At 42.8% G+C, this 18,114-nt stretch overlaps 2 protein-coding genes across 5 annotated transcripts in view; both read left to right on the forward strand.

The window, feature by feature from the left end:
- Nucleotides 1-18,114, forward strand: part of CUNH12orf43 (chromosome unknown C12orf43 homolog) — a 99,972-nt gene that overhangs the window by 26,401 nt on the left and 55,457 nt on the right. For 2 of the 3 annotated variants that reach the window (XM_057411478.1, XM_057411477.1), the window contains exon 9: nucleotides 151-302. The exons of the other annotated variant lie outside the window; for it this stretch is intronic. The gene's annotated coding sequence lies outside the window, so the exon portion shown is untranslated. Of the gene's footprint in view, nucleotides 1-150; nucleotides 303-18,114 lie in introns of those variants that run through there. 3 annotated transcript variants of the gene reach the window in all.
- Nucleotides 552-18,114, forward strand: part of SPPL3 (signal peptide peptidase like 3) — a 64,081-nt gene continuing 46,518 nt past the window's right edge. Inside the window, exon 1 of one of the 2 annotated variants that reach the window (XM_057411473.1) lies at nucleotides 552-1,077. In XM_057411473.1, coding sequence (XP_057267456.1) covers nucleotides 1,049-1,077 — 29 coding nt within the window. In that variant the 5' untranslated portion in view covers nucleotides 552-1,048. Of the gene's footprint in view, nucleotides 1,078-7,102; nucleotides 7,288-18,114 lie in introns of those variants that run through there. The other variant, XM_057411474.1, reaches the window with a different exon arrangement.

Consider the following 18,114-nt stretch of genomic DNA (forward strand, 5'->3'; position numbering starts at 1 on the left):
ACTAGCCATGCTCCAGGCTCCTGTGACAACATGCTAAGTCAGCAGCTGGAGGACAAAGCTTCTTTGCAAACCGGACCCCTTCCTCCCTCCAGGCACAGCAAGCTGGCCCCTCCAACCAGGGCTGTTGTTAACTGTTAGCTTTCATTTCAGATGGCGGTCGAGTACCAGCTCACCTCCCTACAGTGAGTTCAGAAAGGCTCGGATGGATCCAGAAGACTTCGTGTGGCAAAAAGGAACATTTTGGAGTCCATGTAAAAACATTTAATGTAAGAGGTTTTCATGTGAACATTCGTTGAGCTTCTAAAGATGTTTTTTAGTATTTAAAGAATGGTGAGGGGGTTTTGGCATTCCTGTCAATGTTATGATTCTGTTTCCATGCATTTTATTTTCTTATTACAGTTTTTCTCATCTCTCCACCCAGGTAGACACACCAACATTACTGGCTGATAACACGAATTGTCAGTTGTAGTTACACTTTCCAACCATGACACAGAGTTTCTGCATGGTACGTCCTTATAATTGAAGGACTTTGCAAACAGAACAGATAGTGGGGCTCCTGCAGTATGTGACAGAGGAGATTCTGTCATACTGTGTTGTTTATTTCTGCCTATCTTTGACATGCTGATTTCTTTTACCTAAACTAAGATGGAAAATATTACCATTGTTCTTGTCCAAAAGATTGTCAAATCTATGTTCTGTAAGAATATATAATATACCTGTGGAATGCTTGAGGGGATGTGGACACAGACCATTAAGTTTAGACAAAGAACAGTAGTATTTGCCAATGGAAACTGTAAAGAGAAGAAAACATAGCAACAAATGATCTATCTGTATTGTGTGGTTTCAAAGATTCCTTATGCTCCCAGAAGTCCTGATGCTGTTACTTCTGTTTGCCTTGAAGACCTTCAGCTGTGGAGGCTTTTAGAACAGCCTGGCTTGAAACCAGTGAACTCTGAAGTCTATAAAACCAGAAATGAACATCTGTTTGTGTGTTAGGACCTCACTGAACATTACAACTGGATGCCATGTGGAAAATCCTTAGCTGAATATGGAAGCCTTTCAAATACTGAGGAGGAGGTAAATGTTCTCTATCACTTTATCCTGAAGGGCTTTCTGGTCTAATAGAATTGTCCATTTTAAACTGGAGGAGCCTGGACAATTAACAAAACAAGCAAACTTCCATGCTTACATCTTTACGTTCACTGTAACCTGCCAGACTGTGCTAGTGAATGATTCAGCACTCCAGTTAAGTATTTCAGCTTCTTCAGTGCAGGAAAAACAGTGAGCTTTTCAGTGTTTCTTAAATGTTGCAAGTTGCTAGTGGTCAGACTGAAGGAGATTCCTGTTGTGAATTAGCCAGCACCCCTATTTTATACCCTGGCACGAAGGATTGCAATATAATACTTCTCAGATTATTACACATGGCATGATGTGCAGTTTTGAGTAAGTAAGAATAGCAGAGGCCAAGGAAGCTGCAAAACTTTAAAAAGATACAGTCCCAGTAGTACAGCAAGAACTAAATTGTGCAGTGCCATAATCCAGACAACATTCTCCTGTAACTGAATTGTACTCGGGGATTTTGCCTTGAGGATGACAATTAGAAAGAAGAGGTTTTCCTTTTGCTATCCCCATTTTCACCTATTACCAGTGCTCAGTATATGTTGATTTCCTCAATTGCAACAATTTGCTTGGCCGTGACTGGATTCTCAAGTCACTGTGACTAATGTGATAACTGTGATTGTGATAGGGGAAACTTTTGAAGACAGCTGCTTGTTTCCATCACATTTGCAGTGTCTGGTTTTGTGGTTTTTACCCTGCAGAATTACTTGGTTTTCCTTAGGTGTAATTAATATGGTGGTTGAGGCCCCTCAAAATCAGTGCTTCATTGGCAAGACAGAAACAGCTTTACACCACTATAAAGTGCAAGCTCACTAGCAATGTTACATTAATAAAACAGTATGGATGCAGATTGGAGGAATATATCAGTAATCACAAGAAGTCTGATTTCAATTTTATTTTAATGGCAAGTTCAATAAAGATTATTTAAACATTTTCAACTACTTTGCATTCTCTTGCACACACTTTAATACAACTTCTATGCACTGTGGTTTTAAAATTGTTTTTTTTCTGAAGTAGCAGACTGGTAACATTGTGTGACAGCTATCATATAAAACTGGGTTCCTGGCATTCCCCAATATCCGTACAGGGTTCATCTAATGGAATTCTATTTTATTGGTAAATAATAGTCTGTCTTGATTAACTTCCACTGTAATCCCTTCTCCCTACCTGTAATAAAGTAGCTAGATTACTAATCAAGGGGGTTACTTACACTGAGAACAACCGCATGAAGTTGTAAGTGGGTATCCAGTAGGAACATTATTCTTGTTTTAGACTTACTGGTTTGTATTCTGCTTATTCCACTAGGGCAAAACCAAAGGAATGGACAGTATAGTGCTGTAAATGTAATGGAAGGCCTGACTTCTTGTATCAACACCATTTTTACCTTTGATGTTTCAATTTACTGGATTATATCCATTAAATGTACACAATAAAAAAACACAGCAATTTGCTGGGAAAAGCCAATGTAATATGGCTTTTTAAGGAGCATAGAGAGAAGGGAAAAAGCCTAAATATATTTATGGTGGAAGTGCTAGCAGAGAGCCTGTATAGATCCCTGAATAGGGTGGCAAAATTGCTTTTGGCAAAAGAAACATAGAGATATGGTTCTTTTAATAATCTTTTACCATTTTACTGTTCTTCCTGCTGAGACAGCTAAATGCTTTATTGGCCTCAATGACATTAACATCTTTCCCTCCTTGAAACGTGAGAGCTATTATTGTAATGTTCACCCTTATTTCTGGCTCTGGGGCAAAGCAAGCTACATAAGTCCCCAACTGATTTTTATTTGTGCATTGGGAGCTTAGTCCCAAAAGGCACACAGGAACGTGAAAAATCTGAGATAATTGTCATTTATATGCTGCTTTCACAGGGTTGGATTTCAGCTATTTGTACAAACCCCAGAGTATCTCAGTGGGAAAGGCCTCACTTGAATACATGGGTTTAATGTTTCAAATATATACTCATTTATGTTTTAATTTGGTAGGTTTTGCTGTAAATATGTGATTAGAATCGAAAATATGATTTTTACAGCGAAGGAAGCTGCTTTTTTCTTTGGTGCCTCCTTCCATATTTTCAGTAGTACAATCAGAAGCAGAACCACCAAAACTTTCAGAGCCAAGAAGGGGCAAGGCTGCTTTTTCACTGAGGCACTGGAGTCACTTCCCAAGTGTCTCCTCACTGCTGTTTGCGGGACTCAGTTGCATCCAGGAGAACATGTTTCTATCTCCAAAGCCAACGTGTTAAACTTTGGGAGTCTCAGTGAGACTGAGGTGTAAAAACCATGGCCTGGCTGCAGAGCTACAGGGCATGGTGTGATAATGCCATAGGGCACAACGGGTTTAAATTACAAATTCTCTTTCCCCATGTTCCTTTTCCTGCATGGGGAAAAAAGAGCCCTGTGTGCATCTTCCTAGTCATCCATCTGTTCCCCCTTCACTTACTCACTCTTTCTACCATCAGGGTGAGGATGAGATTGCAGAGCAGGAGCACCTCTGGAATTCGGTTAGTGAAGGAGTTTCCCACTAGGTGGTAGTGAAGAGAATCATGTCACAGGTACTGGTCAGTGCACATTTCAATTCTTTTTATGGAGGGGAATCCCACAAGGACATTACAAGCAGAACAGCCTAGTGTAGCTCTCAGCTATGCTGACAGAACTGCATTTCTTGGTTTGTTTTTTTTTTGCCTTCCCTTTCTGTTCATTTCCATGCTATTTGTTCCTCCCAAAACCAAGTGGTGTTGACAACTATACCTGTCATGTCCTTTCCTGAAAGGTGAAGTGTCTACATGAAGCTACTCTGGTTCTCTTTCCACCTCCAGCATAGCAGAATCAAGACATGTTAGCTAAATGTCACCTAATGACATTTAAGCAATTTGGAGGTGAGGACTGTTTGTAACCAGTACCTTAATCTGATTTTTCTCCACCACACTTACCCCTGTGAACTTATTCTTAAGAAGATTACTCTTCCAAATGTAAGCAAAAGAAATCCTGTTTGTTGCTAGTTTTGAAATACACTGACAGGTCCAAATGATGCATCTGTCTACATCAAATGTTCCAGACAGAACAGGTAGTGTGGAAGGACTTTGGAATGTCACAATAAACTGAAATTCAGAGTAAAGCTTTCTTGTAGGTCCAAAGAAATACTGTACAAAAGCTATGCTGAGAAGATTATCTGGGGAGTTCCAGTCCTGCTCCGATCTGCAGTAAGAGCAGATGCTGGGTCTGCAAGGAGGAAGAAATTTCTCCTGTGAATTCATCCCACTGCTAACCTGTAATGACAGAGCGAGCTTGAAGAATCACTTAGTAATCCAGTCACAGAGCCTGAGATGATGAAAAAGAAATACACTTTAATTGTTCATCAACTATAAATCATTTGTGCTGAATTAATGTGCTGGAAATCTTGCAAGACTGAAAAAACTGGAATCGGTTTCAATATGGACATGAAGCAGGGATATTGTTTCATAGATAAAAACCAGTTTTACATCCTAATCTCAGGGAGAAAATAAGAAAAGCTCTTTAGGACCAAGACAAGGCTGAAGTACTGATTTATCTTTCTCTGCATCAATTTAAAAGGATGGAGAGGTTTTTTCCTCTTGCGTTTGCTCTGTCATAGCCAGTGAACAGGGTAGGATGAACAGGCATGCCAGAGATGCTAGGGATGCACCACAGTGGAGATTCCACATTATTTGTCCATTTTCTAATTGCTACTGTAGATTTTCCAGCTATGTTGACAGAGAATACAAGGAGGGAGGTTCTCCATTGTGCAAGTGCTACACAGAGCCTGAGTGCTTTTTTAAGAGGAGATGTGTGTACGTGGAAACACCAGAATTCCCAACAAAAGCCAAATGACTCTGCTGTGTACCCCACAGCTCAGGATTCTGCACACGACTTGCCCCTCTCTCCTTCTATCCCACCCACCAACATTTCCTATGTCTACTGATACTGGCACAAGTGCTGCAGATGGGGTGGAAGCTGAAAGGCAAAGAGGCCTATGGTCAAATAGGGGAGGAAGCTTCTCAAAGTAGCCCAGCCTGAGCTGGATGAGAGGACAGCATTCCTCACCATCAACTCCTTCCTGCACACCTAGCTGCCAGTCTGACTCCAGCAGGCACCCCAGAAAGCTAGTCAGTCATGGTACTTTGAGTATTGCCACCTCATAGCTGATAAATCTAAATCTCAAGCAGATTTCTGTAAGTGGGTGGAGAGTTGATAATGTCAGGAGCTCTAAGGTCATTCCTGTCCTCAAAGCCAAAGGGCTGTGAAAATCACAGAGGGTTTGAATGCTGAGGTGACAACAACTTGTTCTCAATGCCTGAAGATACAGGCATACAGGGGGAGAAGCCTTCCAAGTCCAGCACCATCTTCCCAACAGTGCTGCTTAGCTGAAGCACAAGCATCCCAGGCATCTCCTGCACCGAGACCAAGCCTGTGTCACATATGCAGCATCTTCCTTTGGCAGCGCCCCAGAACCTCAGGTAGCTGTGATGTGGTGCAGTTTCCCCTCTATTGGTGAAGGAACGAAGCAGAGATGAAGGGAGCACCTAAGATTACACAGGCAGCTGGTAACAGAACTGAAAAAGAAATGAGACGTTCCTGACTTTGAATCCTGTGTCATGACTACTCACCACCCGCAGGTTTTATCCATTTAAAAGCATAAATGAGATGGACAAAATGGAAATTATTTAATTAACTATCAGCAATAAACTCCAGTGGGCTCCAAATGCCATTTTAGAGGCATGTGGCATCTCTGTAGATGCAATGAGAATGTCCCATTAATTTAGCAAAATTCTATTAAGGCACAGAATTTATCTTTTTTCTTTCTTTTTTACCAAATACCTATTTTTACCAAACCTGGGCATTGTTCTCTATTTTTAATGCTGTTACCTCACCTCCAGCTGCAAGCTAAAACTGGCTCTTCTCCCTCCCACACTGGAAGGAGCAATGAATGAGACTGCACAGCTGGACTGGAACAATTGCTCTGAACTCTCCAAAGCCCCACTCCCACAAATCACTGCAAGTGAAATAACAGGAGGTGAGAAGTCCTCAAGTGAGCAAGCCTAAGACAGGCCACTGGTTCTGCATTTGGCAGAAACATTAGGAACAAAGGCTTGGCAGCAGCACCAAAGGAAACAGGGAGAGAGGCAAGCCCCATAGCAAGCACTGATGGTTCCTCTGCCTGGGATTTGCCTGCGTTTGACACAGGGCTGGTGATAACATGAAGCATAGGAATTTTATTTGGTCCATGTAACTTGAGTGTTATTTTCCTTCCTTTACAAAGTACTTTTCACGTTTGATCCTATTTGCTTGCTTTAAAAGGGAACAAATCCCAAGATGTACCAGTCTCCAGGAACACACTGTGAATCTGACCACCCTAATCCACGAGTTACCCTACCTGAACCCTGCCCCTACCCCTGCTCCAGGAGCAAACCCACCGCGACAGCGGCCCAGCGCCCTCGGGGTCCCGTCCCCCTGCGAGGCGGCAGCGCCGCGGGGAAAGCAGCCGTGTCCCGCTCGCCCTCCCCGGCCCCTCGCCACCCCGGGGCGCCCGTGCCCGCAGCACCCGGCCCCGCTCGGCTCCCGGGGGCCGAGATCACGCGTGCGGCCCCAGCCGCTGCGGGCCGTGGCGGTTGTGGGGGGGGGGCGGCCCCGGCGAGGGCCGGGCCATGCCGGCCGCAGAGGGGTGCTTCGAGCCGGCCTCCTTCCGGCCGGGCCGGGCCGTGCCGTGCCGAGCGGGGCCCCGCCGCGGGAAGGGGGTCCCGGGCGCCGGGTCGGGCCGGGCCTCTCGCCCCGGGACTGCCCGCTGCGGTGGGGGCTGGGGCATAAAGGGAGCTGGTGGCGGAGGGGCTGTGGCCTGAGATGGGAGTGCGGCTGAGTAGGAGGGATTAGGAGAAAGGGAGGAGGGACGCGGCCCGGGCGAGGGGATGGGGTGGTTGGGCTGCGAGGATCCCCCCTGCTGAGAGCCGGGAGCGGGAGAGGGTGGCTGTGAGCATTAGTGTGGCTGTCATCCTGCTCTGTCCCGGAGCTCTCCTTAGGTGAGCTGCATCCCTGCCTGGCCTGAGCTGGTGCACAGCCATCCGCTGGGCCGGGAGCACGGACAGTGCTGCTGACACTGCGAGGCCGCAGGTGATGGCTCTCCCGAAAGGGAGATTTATGTCAGTGTAGGCTAGCTGGTAAGTCAGTGGCATGTGTGTGTGTGTGTTTTCACCTAGTGACAATGGGCTTGTTCTGGGTACAGGAAATAGAATGAGGAGGAAGAGACCAGTTCCTGTGGGAAGACATGAAGTGTAGCAAATGAGAGGGCATTTTTTTCTGTGTCCTGACACTGTCTCAGGCCTAGCTGGCTGTGGATCAAAGAGACGGGGTTTGGTTTCATCATGTAATTCCGGGGTTTTGTATTGGTGCAGATCACAACCAAAATATCTCAAATAATTTGCCTGTGCATCAGCTCTATGGACCTGACCACTGCAGCAGCTCAGCTCTGGTACTCATTGCATTTTGAATGCGTTCCAGTGATACCATCCAGAGTTGTTTCTCAGATTTATTTCTTTTTTTGGGGGGGAGGGGGGGACACGACAAATGTTATAATACCCTTACTAACAAGTAAGGGTATTATAACAGTTCAGCTTTTGACCTTGGGATGTGCTGGATGTGGAGAAAGGTCTGAATGTGCAAGGAGTATTCCTGTTCTGAAGGGTTCTGGAAATCTTTCCTATCGCTTTTTCAAAACTTGGAACCCAATGGAGATTTCTGTTCTGCCTCATGTTGAGACTTTGGCAGTCCCTTCTCCCATCTTCTGTCACTTCTCTGTCAAGAACCAATCTACTTGTTGCTCTTCTGCTTTTTAGATGTTCTTGTTTTGTTTCACAAGCTCAGTTCAGGCAGTGGTCTGCTCTGCTCTGAAACAACAGCAAAAGCACAGCTTCTTTGGCTTAAAGGACTAACTACATATTGTTACAGTAAATGGATGTTGCTGCAGATTTGGGCAGTTTAATGTAGTTCACTTAGATGTGTCTAGTGAGCTATTGTCTTGGTGTGTTTTAATTGCAGGATGGAATTATACATTTGTAAATTACCCTGGGGGTTGTCAGCTTTCTTTAAAAACGACACAAAATGTCAGTTGTACATTATTTTGACCTTTGCTTTTTTGAATGTCTTTGCCATAGTAACATTCCATGGGAAGGTTTTTAAGAGGCTGGGAGGTGGATTAACTCTCCTTTAGATTTCCTGTTTTAGAGGAATGAAGTTGGGATTAAGTTATTCTTCACTGGTTGCTAGTGGGTCACAAGAATGGTAGTTCTTGCTTACAGTATTGAGGTTGCAACAGGAGGAGGATATGAAGCTTACGTCTTAAAACACTGATTTGGTGTCATATTCACTAATGTGTCTTTGTGTTTTTGACATTCCTGTTACTTTGCATTTTGACCTGTGTTCCACATTGTCTGGGAGCTATGAAAAGAGCAAAAATCCAATTTCAGACCAAGGAGTCCTGTTGTATAACTTGTGCCCTCTTCTCTGTGGGTGCATGTTTAATTCCAGCAACGATCTCTCAGTTGTTTATTTTTGATGATGGCAGTGCAGCTCAGCATAGAACTGGCTACTGCTTTAGTGCTTCTGGGGAAAAAGCGCTTTTTTGCCCGCTGAGGAAACCAGCAATTCTGTACAGAAGGGTTGTACGCAGTTGTGTCCAGGAATTCGTGCAGGGAAGTTGGCAGATGGCATCCTGTCCATTTGGTGGACCCAGTCCTGTTTCTGTGTTGCAGAGGCTGCTGTCTCAGAACGAGTGCTGTCCGTGTTCCTGGCTGTAGTGTCTCGCTGCTGTGCAGAACCTTGTTCCACATCTGAAAACGCTTCATTTGACATGAAGAAAAAACCCTTTCATATACCCGCGTTTGTAGAGAAGTGAATTGGCTCCTGGCTGCAGTAGTGCTTCTAAGAGTGCGAGGCTTGATCACGCCTCTTTTTGTGCATAGCTATCAACACACATCATAGAATCACTGAGGCTTCATAAGATACGATAAAGGTTTATTTTAGGTTTGATTTTGTCATAAATTGTCTGGGATGCATCAGAAGTACCTGGCAAACCAGGATGGCTGGACATCAGCACTCAACAAACACCTGTGAACATCAGGGCTTTTTTTCCCAGTGACTCACGTCTCTGTTAATGATGATGTTTTGAAGAGATGAGAACTGATTCTCATTTTGCTGTATTTACTGCTTTGTAAAAGTAAATATGAGATTTTAAGGTGGTTTTATATTTTTTTTTACTTACCAGATGAAATTGACTGCAATTTCTTTCTTCTATTAAGCTACTATTGGGAGGTACTTAACGCTTTTCCTTCATCCCCTTCGTCATGTTAAATATGTAAGTTGTCTTTTGTCATTATTCTTGAGAGTTATTTTTTGCAACAACCACTTCTCTTTTTTTGTTCTTTTTTCTTCAGTGATGCCCACACCTATAACCATCTGTCCTTTGATTTAGCTCTTCTGATGTCTTAACTAGTCTGGCTGACCCAGTATTTCAGATATAGGTGTGTTCTCTGTGAAAGGGGGATCTACAGAGAATTTTCCTGGTGTAAACTGAGTACTGTAATTCTGGAAAACTTAATTTTAATGTGAAATTTGGGATCGGTGCCTGGTGGAAATGCTCCTTCAAAGGATATGCACTTTCTTATAAAAGAGGGTGTTTGAATGTGATGCTTGTCAGTGATGAGGAGAGAAACTTTCTGTGTCAAGTACTTACAATAATAGAAGGAAGTTGAGAGCTATGTATGATGCTGTGTTAGTGAAATCTGCAAGCCACACAGGAGCCCAACTGGTGCACCGCAAGGTTACTTGTCATTTTCAAGATTAAATGAGAATTGAAAAGAATTTCCTGCAAGTAGAATGGATTGAGAAAGAAAAGGGGTTGTGGAATGCCCATTTTCCCTTTGCTTCCTGTCTGTATTCCAGCAAGGAAATGGGACTGGGTAGTGACAAAAGTTCCTGCTACAACAGAGGAGGGAACAAATACGGGAAGAGCTGTTTGCCCATCACTAGTGTATACATGTGTGAGTAAGAGGTTAGTAAATGCCAAGGATTTTATCTTCGGGCACCAAGCTGTTGGAAGCATTAGAACAGATGAGTATGGAAGCAGCAGGACCTAGATCATTACCTTGTGAAATACTTGGTCTTTCCTTAATTCCTAGCACCTTGTGGTGAGATTTTTGTGTAGCATGTCTTGTTTAGCTTCAGTTAGTAGGTGTTTAGTGTTTTTCAAGGCCTGATGTAACACCCCCTCCCTTTTGATTGTTGCCCAGTCTAGTAATAGAGATTGCTTTGTTCTTTTTTTTGCCTTTTGAATGCACAAAAGATTTTCACAGCTTCCTTCAAATGTGAAGAGAGAAGGAGATTTCTACCCCCAAATCCAATATATTTTTATTTTTTCCTTTCTCAGTGTTGTATAAGAGTAATATGGGTTGCAGTGCATGCATGTCCTGTCAGGGTGATGATTAGGAGACAGACTGGGAGGGTAAGCTGAGAACAAAAAAAGAAGCTGCTGTACTGAGTCACTAATCTTATAAGCAACTGAACTCTCTTAAATGTTTTAAGCAGTGCCATGATTCTTGTATTAGCCATCAAATGTTTGATGAGTGAAATGGCGATATATTTAGAAACTTCTGTATGTGATGCAAAGGGCATGGAAATTAAGTCTGGTGATGTGTCGGAGTAATCAATAAAGCTACTGGGTTTTGGAGTAAGTGTAAATGTACGATGCCATCTTTGCTCCTGGGGGAACGCAAATCAGTTGGTGTTAGAAGTCTTTCTAGATTCAGAGGTCTGAGAATTTGCTTTCATGGCATTTAAGCATTTAACATGCTGCTGCCATGAATTAAAATACAGTCTCTTCCAGAAGACTGAGGTAGTGCTTTCAAGTCTTAGTTGGCTGGATTTAGATGTGTATGTGGGAGGGCAGGGAGTAAGAGGAGCTACAGCTTGTTGACAGAACTTGTCAAGTACTAGTAAAATCATTTTTTTGCATTCAGGATTTCTTACTTGCTTTGCTCAGTTTAGGTTGAGAGACCTTCACTGGCTGATTAAGGTGTTGTGAGGATGGGAGGCAGTTTCCAGCAGGAACAAAGAATCAGTCACCTGAATTTTTGAAGTATTGCTCTTTTTAGGCCACAGGTTGAAAAGCTTATAGATGAAATTCTGTAATGCTGCTGTCTAAAGTCTGTTGTGCAGGCTTGGCATGCAAACGTGGAGTCTGGCCTTTTAATCTTAACATTTTTCAGGAACTGAAATTACTGACCACGTTGCATTTTAATGCTCATTAGAAGCTTCCTGAGGACAAGGATGTCATTGTATGAATGTGCGTGCGTGTCTGACATCAGAAAAGTGACTTAAACCTCAGTAAATTTGTGAATATCAGGTTTGCAGTTAATATGTTTGTCTTTCAGTACCAGTCTCCCTTCACTTGTTATCCTCCCTCAAGGTTTTGCTGTTTCAGACTGCATGTCATGTAGGCAGGGGCTCTGCCTACAGCACTGTGCTGAAAGACAAATAAGGCAAAGAACAGGGGATTAGTTGAAGTTTACAGTTACTTGGATGTATGTATCTATCATGACTCTGATTAGCAAAGGGAAAAAAGTTCCTGCTCCAATGCAATGGCTCTATTTACTAATATATTAGTAATTCTGCAAGAAAAAAATCAAGTGAAGAACACAAATGAGTATTTTCTAGGTGCTGGTGTGCAGCACCTATTTTAACTAAGATGTCTGTCAGTTCTGCTGTTAGCCTTTTTCAGGATATTGTGGCAGCAGAGGTTAATGGTTCCTTGCTTTTTACTTAGTGGTTAGAGAGCCTGGCCAGGATATAGGAGATCAGTTCCATTCCCCAGGGTTTCTGCCCTTGCATCTCTCACCTTCCAGGGGAGTGCTCTCATCACCAAACTATGTGTTATTCAGAGGCTGAGCTTTGTTCATTTAAATCTGTTTCACTGCTGGGTCAGGAAGCAGGCATGCCTTTCTGCCCTAATGATCCCAATACTAACTTGGGATTGGTGGGCACCTGGCTTCTACTTCACGCCTTTATAAAAGTGTGGTTTGGAAGACTGAAGGAGCTGTAGGGGTAGTTCAGGCTGCTTTTCTAGAGCTAAAACATTGAATTCTTACAAACAATAGATGGTCCTAATATGATTTCCAGTTTCATAGGTAAGTGCGCTGTTAGGTGTGGATCTACCACTACCTTTTCTTGTGGTTTGTGACAGGTTTAGTGAACCTGAGAGCACCTCTTTCTTCTGCTGAAGGGTGTGATCCAATAAAGTAATTGTTTATTTTGTGTACTTTGGGAGTTTGGTATGAGTTGAGCAACCTGCAGCTGTTGGAATTTGAGGAATTGGGGGGGGGGGGGCACCAGACAAGTCAGATTAATTAAGGATATTAAGTTCTTCTGAGATTAGCTCTATTTGGGTGAATACCACACATTTTAAATACTAGATTCAGCTGCTGAAATCTCAGTCAGTCATTGTCACTGAAACACAATGGCAAAAAGTGGGTGCTTCCTACAAGAAATGCTCTGAAATACATGTCATGCTTTTTAAAATGCAGTGATTTCAATTTCCTAAAATTTGGAAGAAGGGAAGAGTAGATTCTGGTCTTTTTCAGTGTCTTGGCTATTTTATTTCCTTATCTTGGTAATGTGATGTATCAACATCTTTGGCCTAAATGCCACCATCTTTATTATAGCCCTTTGTCGGTTTATGATGACCGTAGGCATTGCAATATACTCTAAAAGTAAACAGTTGCCACAAGCCATTTAGTCAAACAGTCTGATTTAATTCTGATGACATCTGAGTAAAGCTTCCAGGAAGCACCAAGGCAGAAATTGGTAGAAAACAATAAGTGCGCACATTGCCTTTTTGGTGCCACGTTGCTGTAGTGTAACTGGTTAAGATTAAAATTTGCTATGATTTACGTGGGTTGAGTGGAGTGAAACACAAGCCAGTGTGCTAGCCGAACTGGATCCAGGCAAGTCAGTTTGACTTGGAAAAGGGATGATTTAATAAGATTAATGGAGCATATGTGTCATTGCAACACTTGCTGATCCCCTTTCTCCCTCTTTTAATTCTACCAAGGATGCCAACATTGATGTCTTTTCTCCTACGTCTTTAACAAGTGATGTCTCTGCTTGAAACAGTCTGATCTGCCGGACCAGGGTTCTCCTCTCTTGTGCCATCCCTAGAGAAGCTCAGCTCTCCTGATACATTATCTCTCTGTTCGCCAGAACTACCATGATGACATTATCCTGGAACTGATTAATTGTGTAGCTGTTGTGCTGTCATCCTCATTATTAGATTCTGTTGAGTGGTTATTTTTAGGGCCAGGTTTAAGCCTCGGGTCCCAAGTTCCCTTGGGTAGCCTCCATAGCTGAATGTCACGTTAAGTGGCACGGTATAGATGGGGGATGTCAGAAAGTCAGAATGTTCTGCTGGCTTTTGGGAAACATACTCTGTAACTGATAACTAATCATTTAAACCAGAACATTTTTAACATCCGATGACAGCAAGGATTCAAAATAATACATTAAATGGGACTATCCTTATGCTTTGCTTGTATGGGGACAGGGTTTAAGGATGGAGTGACCTTTTGTCCGGGATGTCACAGCAGAGGTTCTTTAAAATCATCACAGCCAATATCCTGAAGTGAGGAGAATGCACTAAGAAAATGATTCTCTATTGCACAACCTTATGCTTAAGATTCCTCCCTTGTTATTGAAGTTGCCCATGTAGAAGCTGGAGAGATATAATCATATCTTGCAGTTTACATATGGTAGCATTTTCCCTAACCAGTAGGATCTGAGAGGAAAATGATAGTGTTTGATTCCCGTTTCTTTTCTTCTTCCATTTGAAAACAGTATTTTCTTCTGTCTGTCAGGTTTGGATGTTCTTCCTTGGCTTCCTGTAACTAGTTCTTAGGCTTTTGACCTCAGCAAGTATTTTCCCATGCAGCACGGGTATGTAGCTGGAGACTGAATTGATTCTCTTCCATTTCTACGCCTCAGTCACATTCCTAAAGGCGTCTGCACAGTAGAGATGGTGTGTGGGAAGCAGGAGGAGACCCGGGGGGTTCCACCCTCTGTTCACACACAATCGTTAACTTTAGGCATGAGTTGGCAAGCTTACCTGCAGGAATAGGCTTGGATCTGGGTTATTCTTTAGTCCAGCTGCTAAAAGGCAGAAACTGCTGTTCAGCATGAACCACTGGTGTTTAAAGCCAAGCACCCTCCAGTGCTCTGGTATTAATCCATTAGTTCTACCTGGTCAGTGCTTTTCCACTTGCTGCTTTGTCTTGGAAGCCCAAATTTACTTCTTCCTTCCCATGGACTCTGCTGTTTCTGGGCAGAGGTGTCTTTAAAAAGTCCTTTCTTTTGTCTGATATCCAGGCAGAAGATAACTTCTAGTAAATTTGCAATGGTATGTAATTAACTTTAGAAGTTTGTCACAAGTTTACAGAGATCAGTAGAAATGTTAAGACTCGGTGGTGTTCCTCTGAATCACAGAAGTTTGGGAACTCTGCTTACACCATTTTCTCATGTCAGTAGTATGGCAAGTAACTTCATGCTAGAACTAGAACAGCAGAAGCACAGTACAGATGGATTCATGGTGCAGCTTAGCTTCAGGTGCTAAGAATCAAGTGATCTCGGCACATAAATTTGGAGCACCTGGCCTGACAGCAGTGCTGCGCAGTTTTGCAGGGGGTTTCTCCTCACAGGTAAGCCAGCACCAAGTGAATATCCTCAAGTTTTATTTAACTTTCAGTAGCTGCCTGGATTGCCAAGTTCAGCTTAACTCCACTTGAGATGGTGTCTCTTGGGCGAGAGCACTGATTTCCATGCAGTGCAACCGGGACATAGGTAAGCACAGCAGCTGGGTTGTACTCGTTCTGGTGTCTGTGCACTTAGCAGGCTGCCACCCCTTCTGCTGCTGCTCCTGTTTGAAACTTGATTTAAATTTGAAGACTTTTGTGGTGTTTAGAAATCCACCAATGAATTCTGAGTAATCATTGTCATCAGGATCAGCCAGCTGTTGGGACAGATATGTTGTGCGTGTGAGACCTAAGCTTAATGGTGTGTTGCTGTACAAAGGACTGTTTCTGCTAGCATAAATTTACTACCTTTGAGGCTACAGTTGTGATTTATCCTCCCATCATCTGTCAGACCCAACTGGCAAGATAAAATAGGTATAGCGTGACTGACTTATTTAGTCAATGGGAAGTCCATTCTCCAAGTGACTGTTAGCTAAAGGTGAGGTTAGTGACACAGGAGGAGGCCAACAGAGCTGGATTACAGGGATTTCTGTAGCCTCTGTTGCAGATTTGTGAGGTGAGGTGTATCTGTGTCTTGCTTTCTAGGTTTGGCGCAAGGTCCTTCTTGTCCCTGTTAGAAGTCTAGATTGGAGGTCTGTTTGCTGGGGGAAAGATTATGTGCTCTGAACTCTTTCTTGAGGTGGCTGATCCTATACCTTCACTTGAATAGCTGCTCTGAGAAGTTATCACAAAGGGCTAAAAGCTCTCCTGGGGAATGTTGTGATCTCTGCAGGGTTTTGAAGATGAAGAGTAGAACCTAATTAAGCTTTCTGTTGAAAATAGCTTAAAGAGGTTTTTTTTTTCTGTCAAAAAGGAAACTTTAAATAGTGAAGAGCTGGATTTTTTTTTTTTCTGCTAACTTGACTACTTGTAAAGCAGATGCAGCTGTAAGCAGTTACAGATGGTACAGAACAGAAAGAACCTCTTTATCATGCTTAAGTGCCGTACAAGAACCCCGATGTTAGTTTTCCAGCCAGTTATGGTTCTCTTTATGTTTTTGCAGATGGAACATGGAAAAGAGCTACCTTAAAGCTAAATCAAAAGATTAAAAAAGTCTGTGACAAAAAAGAAATACTTCTCTGCAGGGTGCTTTACTGGAAGAAGTTCCATAAGATCCCCAAAGTACCCTCTCTAAAGAATGGTCCTACTTTTTCTTGTTGTCACAATGGGTGGAATTTGTTGAAAACAGCGTTCTGCCTGCTTTTACCCCTGTCTGCCACTCAAGTGTATGACTGTACTGTGCTTTTCTTGCGTGCAGGTTATAACACAGAGATCGAGCCCAGTTCAGTCTTTCACAGGACAACTTCTCTCAAGTATGTGATGTGTTTATCTATAAGGTGGCCACATTTATTACTGTCCAGACCTTTTCTGAGTTTGCCTCTCTGTTAATTGGAGGTAGCAAAACCAGGCTGCCTGTTTTGATGGGCTGTGTCAGTAGTTTCATGCCAGCTGGATCCCCTCTCTTCACTTTGTCCAGTTGTGAATAGTCATGTTCACTTCAGAGTCTCACCGGCCATCATCTAACAATATTAATTTGTCTTTATACAGACTTGGCATGATGAAAGCTGCTTAAATCTGGCTAGACAGACTGACAGCTCTAGGTTGGACTCACACAGGAATGTACTTTCAACCTTGTCGCTGAAGATTCATAGTTTGGTGCTGATGGTGTTAACTCGGGGGGGGGGTGTTGAATTTTTAAAGAAAATAATATTTAATTCTAGGCAGGCATGTCATGATGAAGTACATGTCATAATCCTGTACTGTGTGGGAAAGTCAACTCATCGATAGTCCTCAGAGCTGCTCTTTCTGCATGACAATGTCATATTGATCAGTTTGACTTTGGTTTTGGCTCGTTGATTCTAAGGCCTGATTGTTAAACACTTTGATTAAACTATTAGTTCTTAGGTTTATTTTTGATCTGACTTCTGAATACATTGCTAGAAGAGTTTGGGCTTCCAAGCACATAATCAATAAAATACTGGCCTAAGTGACAGAGGTATGAGGTGTGGTTTTGGTTTGGTTTTTTAAGTCAACAGTAGAGTCAATATAGATGAGATAACATCCTCTTTTCTGACTTTAGTGATAAAAGCAAACAACCTTTTCCTGATTAGAGAACCTATTACATTTTGCTAAAAATATTAGTGAGAATCAAGGTATTCTGCATATTTGTAACTTCAGTAGAGGAATTGCTGTGGAAGTAAAACCTCAACATAAGAAAAAAGATTTTTTACATTGGAAAGATGTGTTTTGTCGAGGAAGCAGCGCAGCACTTGGATCAATGTCCTCCATACCTGAGAGGACTTCATAATGTCTTTGTACATTAAGGCTTAGGTGACTGTTCTTCCGTCAGTTTGGCCAGCTGCATTTTTGAATTTTGGGGGCTCTGCTAGGGTATCTTTCTGGGACCTCTTTTAGGATTTAATGTCATTAATTCTTGCCAGAAGCACCTCTATTAAGCTTTTGTGTGGTGCTCATTGCCAAAACACCCATATCTCACAGGTAAACCTCTTACATGGTTGTAGTACAAGTATTCTTGCACTTGGTCTCTGAACCACTGCAGAGCTTCATTCTTGCATTTCCTTTATGAGGAGGCAGTGACTTGCCAAAGAGGTGGGATTTGCAGCATGTTCTGCTTTGCATGATCAGTTCTATCACTTACTGAAACAAACCTTATGAATGTGAATAAACATCTTTTTTATTAGGCCTTGACTCCAAGGAGTATTATACTCCAGAGAGAACAAGGTAAGTGGAAGAATGTCTGTACTGCTGGACCTAGATGTGTTGGCAGTGACAAAGTCCAGAACTGGGCACAGACTTTACAGTGGCCGGGGGCAGTCTGCTCACCTGGAGTTGAAGTTTCATTAGAACCTGTGGATGCCTGTGCAAGATGAGGAGCAGGGCTAGAGTGAGAGCCCAGTGATAAAGAATGGAGCTGGCCACAAGGCAAAGATGTTAAATGGGAATATGCACAGCATGGTTTTGGGTAATACTTTGAGAACAAGTCAGACCGCTCAAGATGGACTCTCCAGGATAATGTATGTGTCTTGAGTGAAACTGTACACATAGAAGAGGATTGACTTAATCTGGTTTTGGCTTCTGGATGAGATCAAATACAGCATTGAGTAGTGGTATTCCTTTGTGTGCTTGTTAGGAAAC

The sequence above is a fragment of the Pezoporus wallicus genome, unplaced genomic scaffold (genome assembly GCF_028554395.1).
Source record: "Pezoporus wallicus isolate ANWC-B61680 ecotype Strahan unplaced genomic scaffold, APGP_CSIRO_Pwel_v1 contig_6401, whole genome shotgun sequence".
Lineage (NCBI taxonomy): Eukaryota > Metazoa > Chordata > Aves > Psittaciformes > Psittacidae > Pezoporus > Pezoporus wallicus.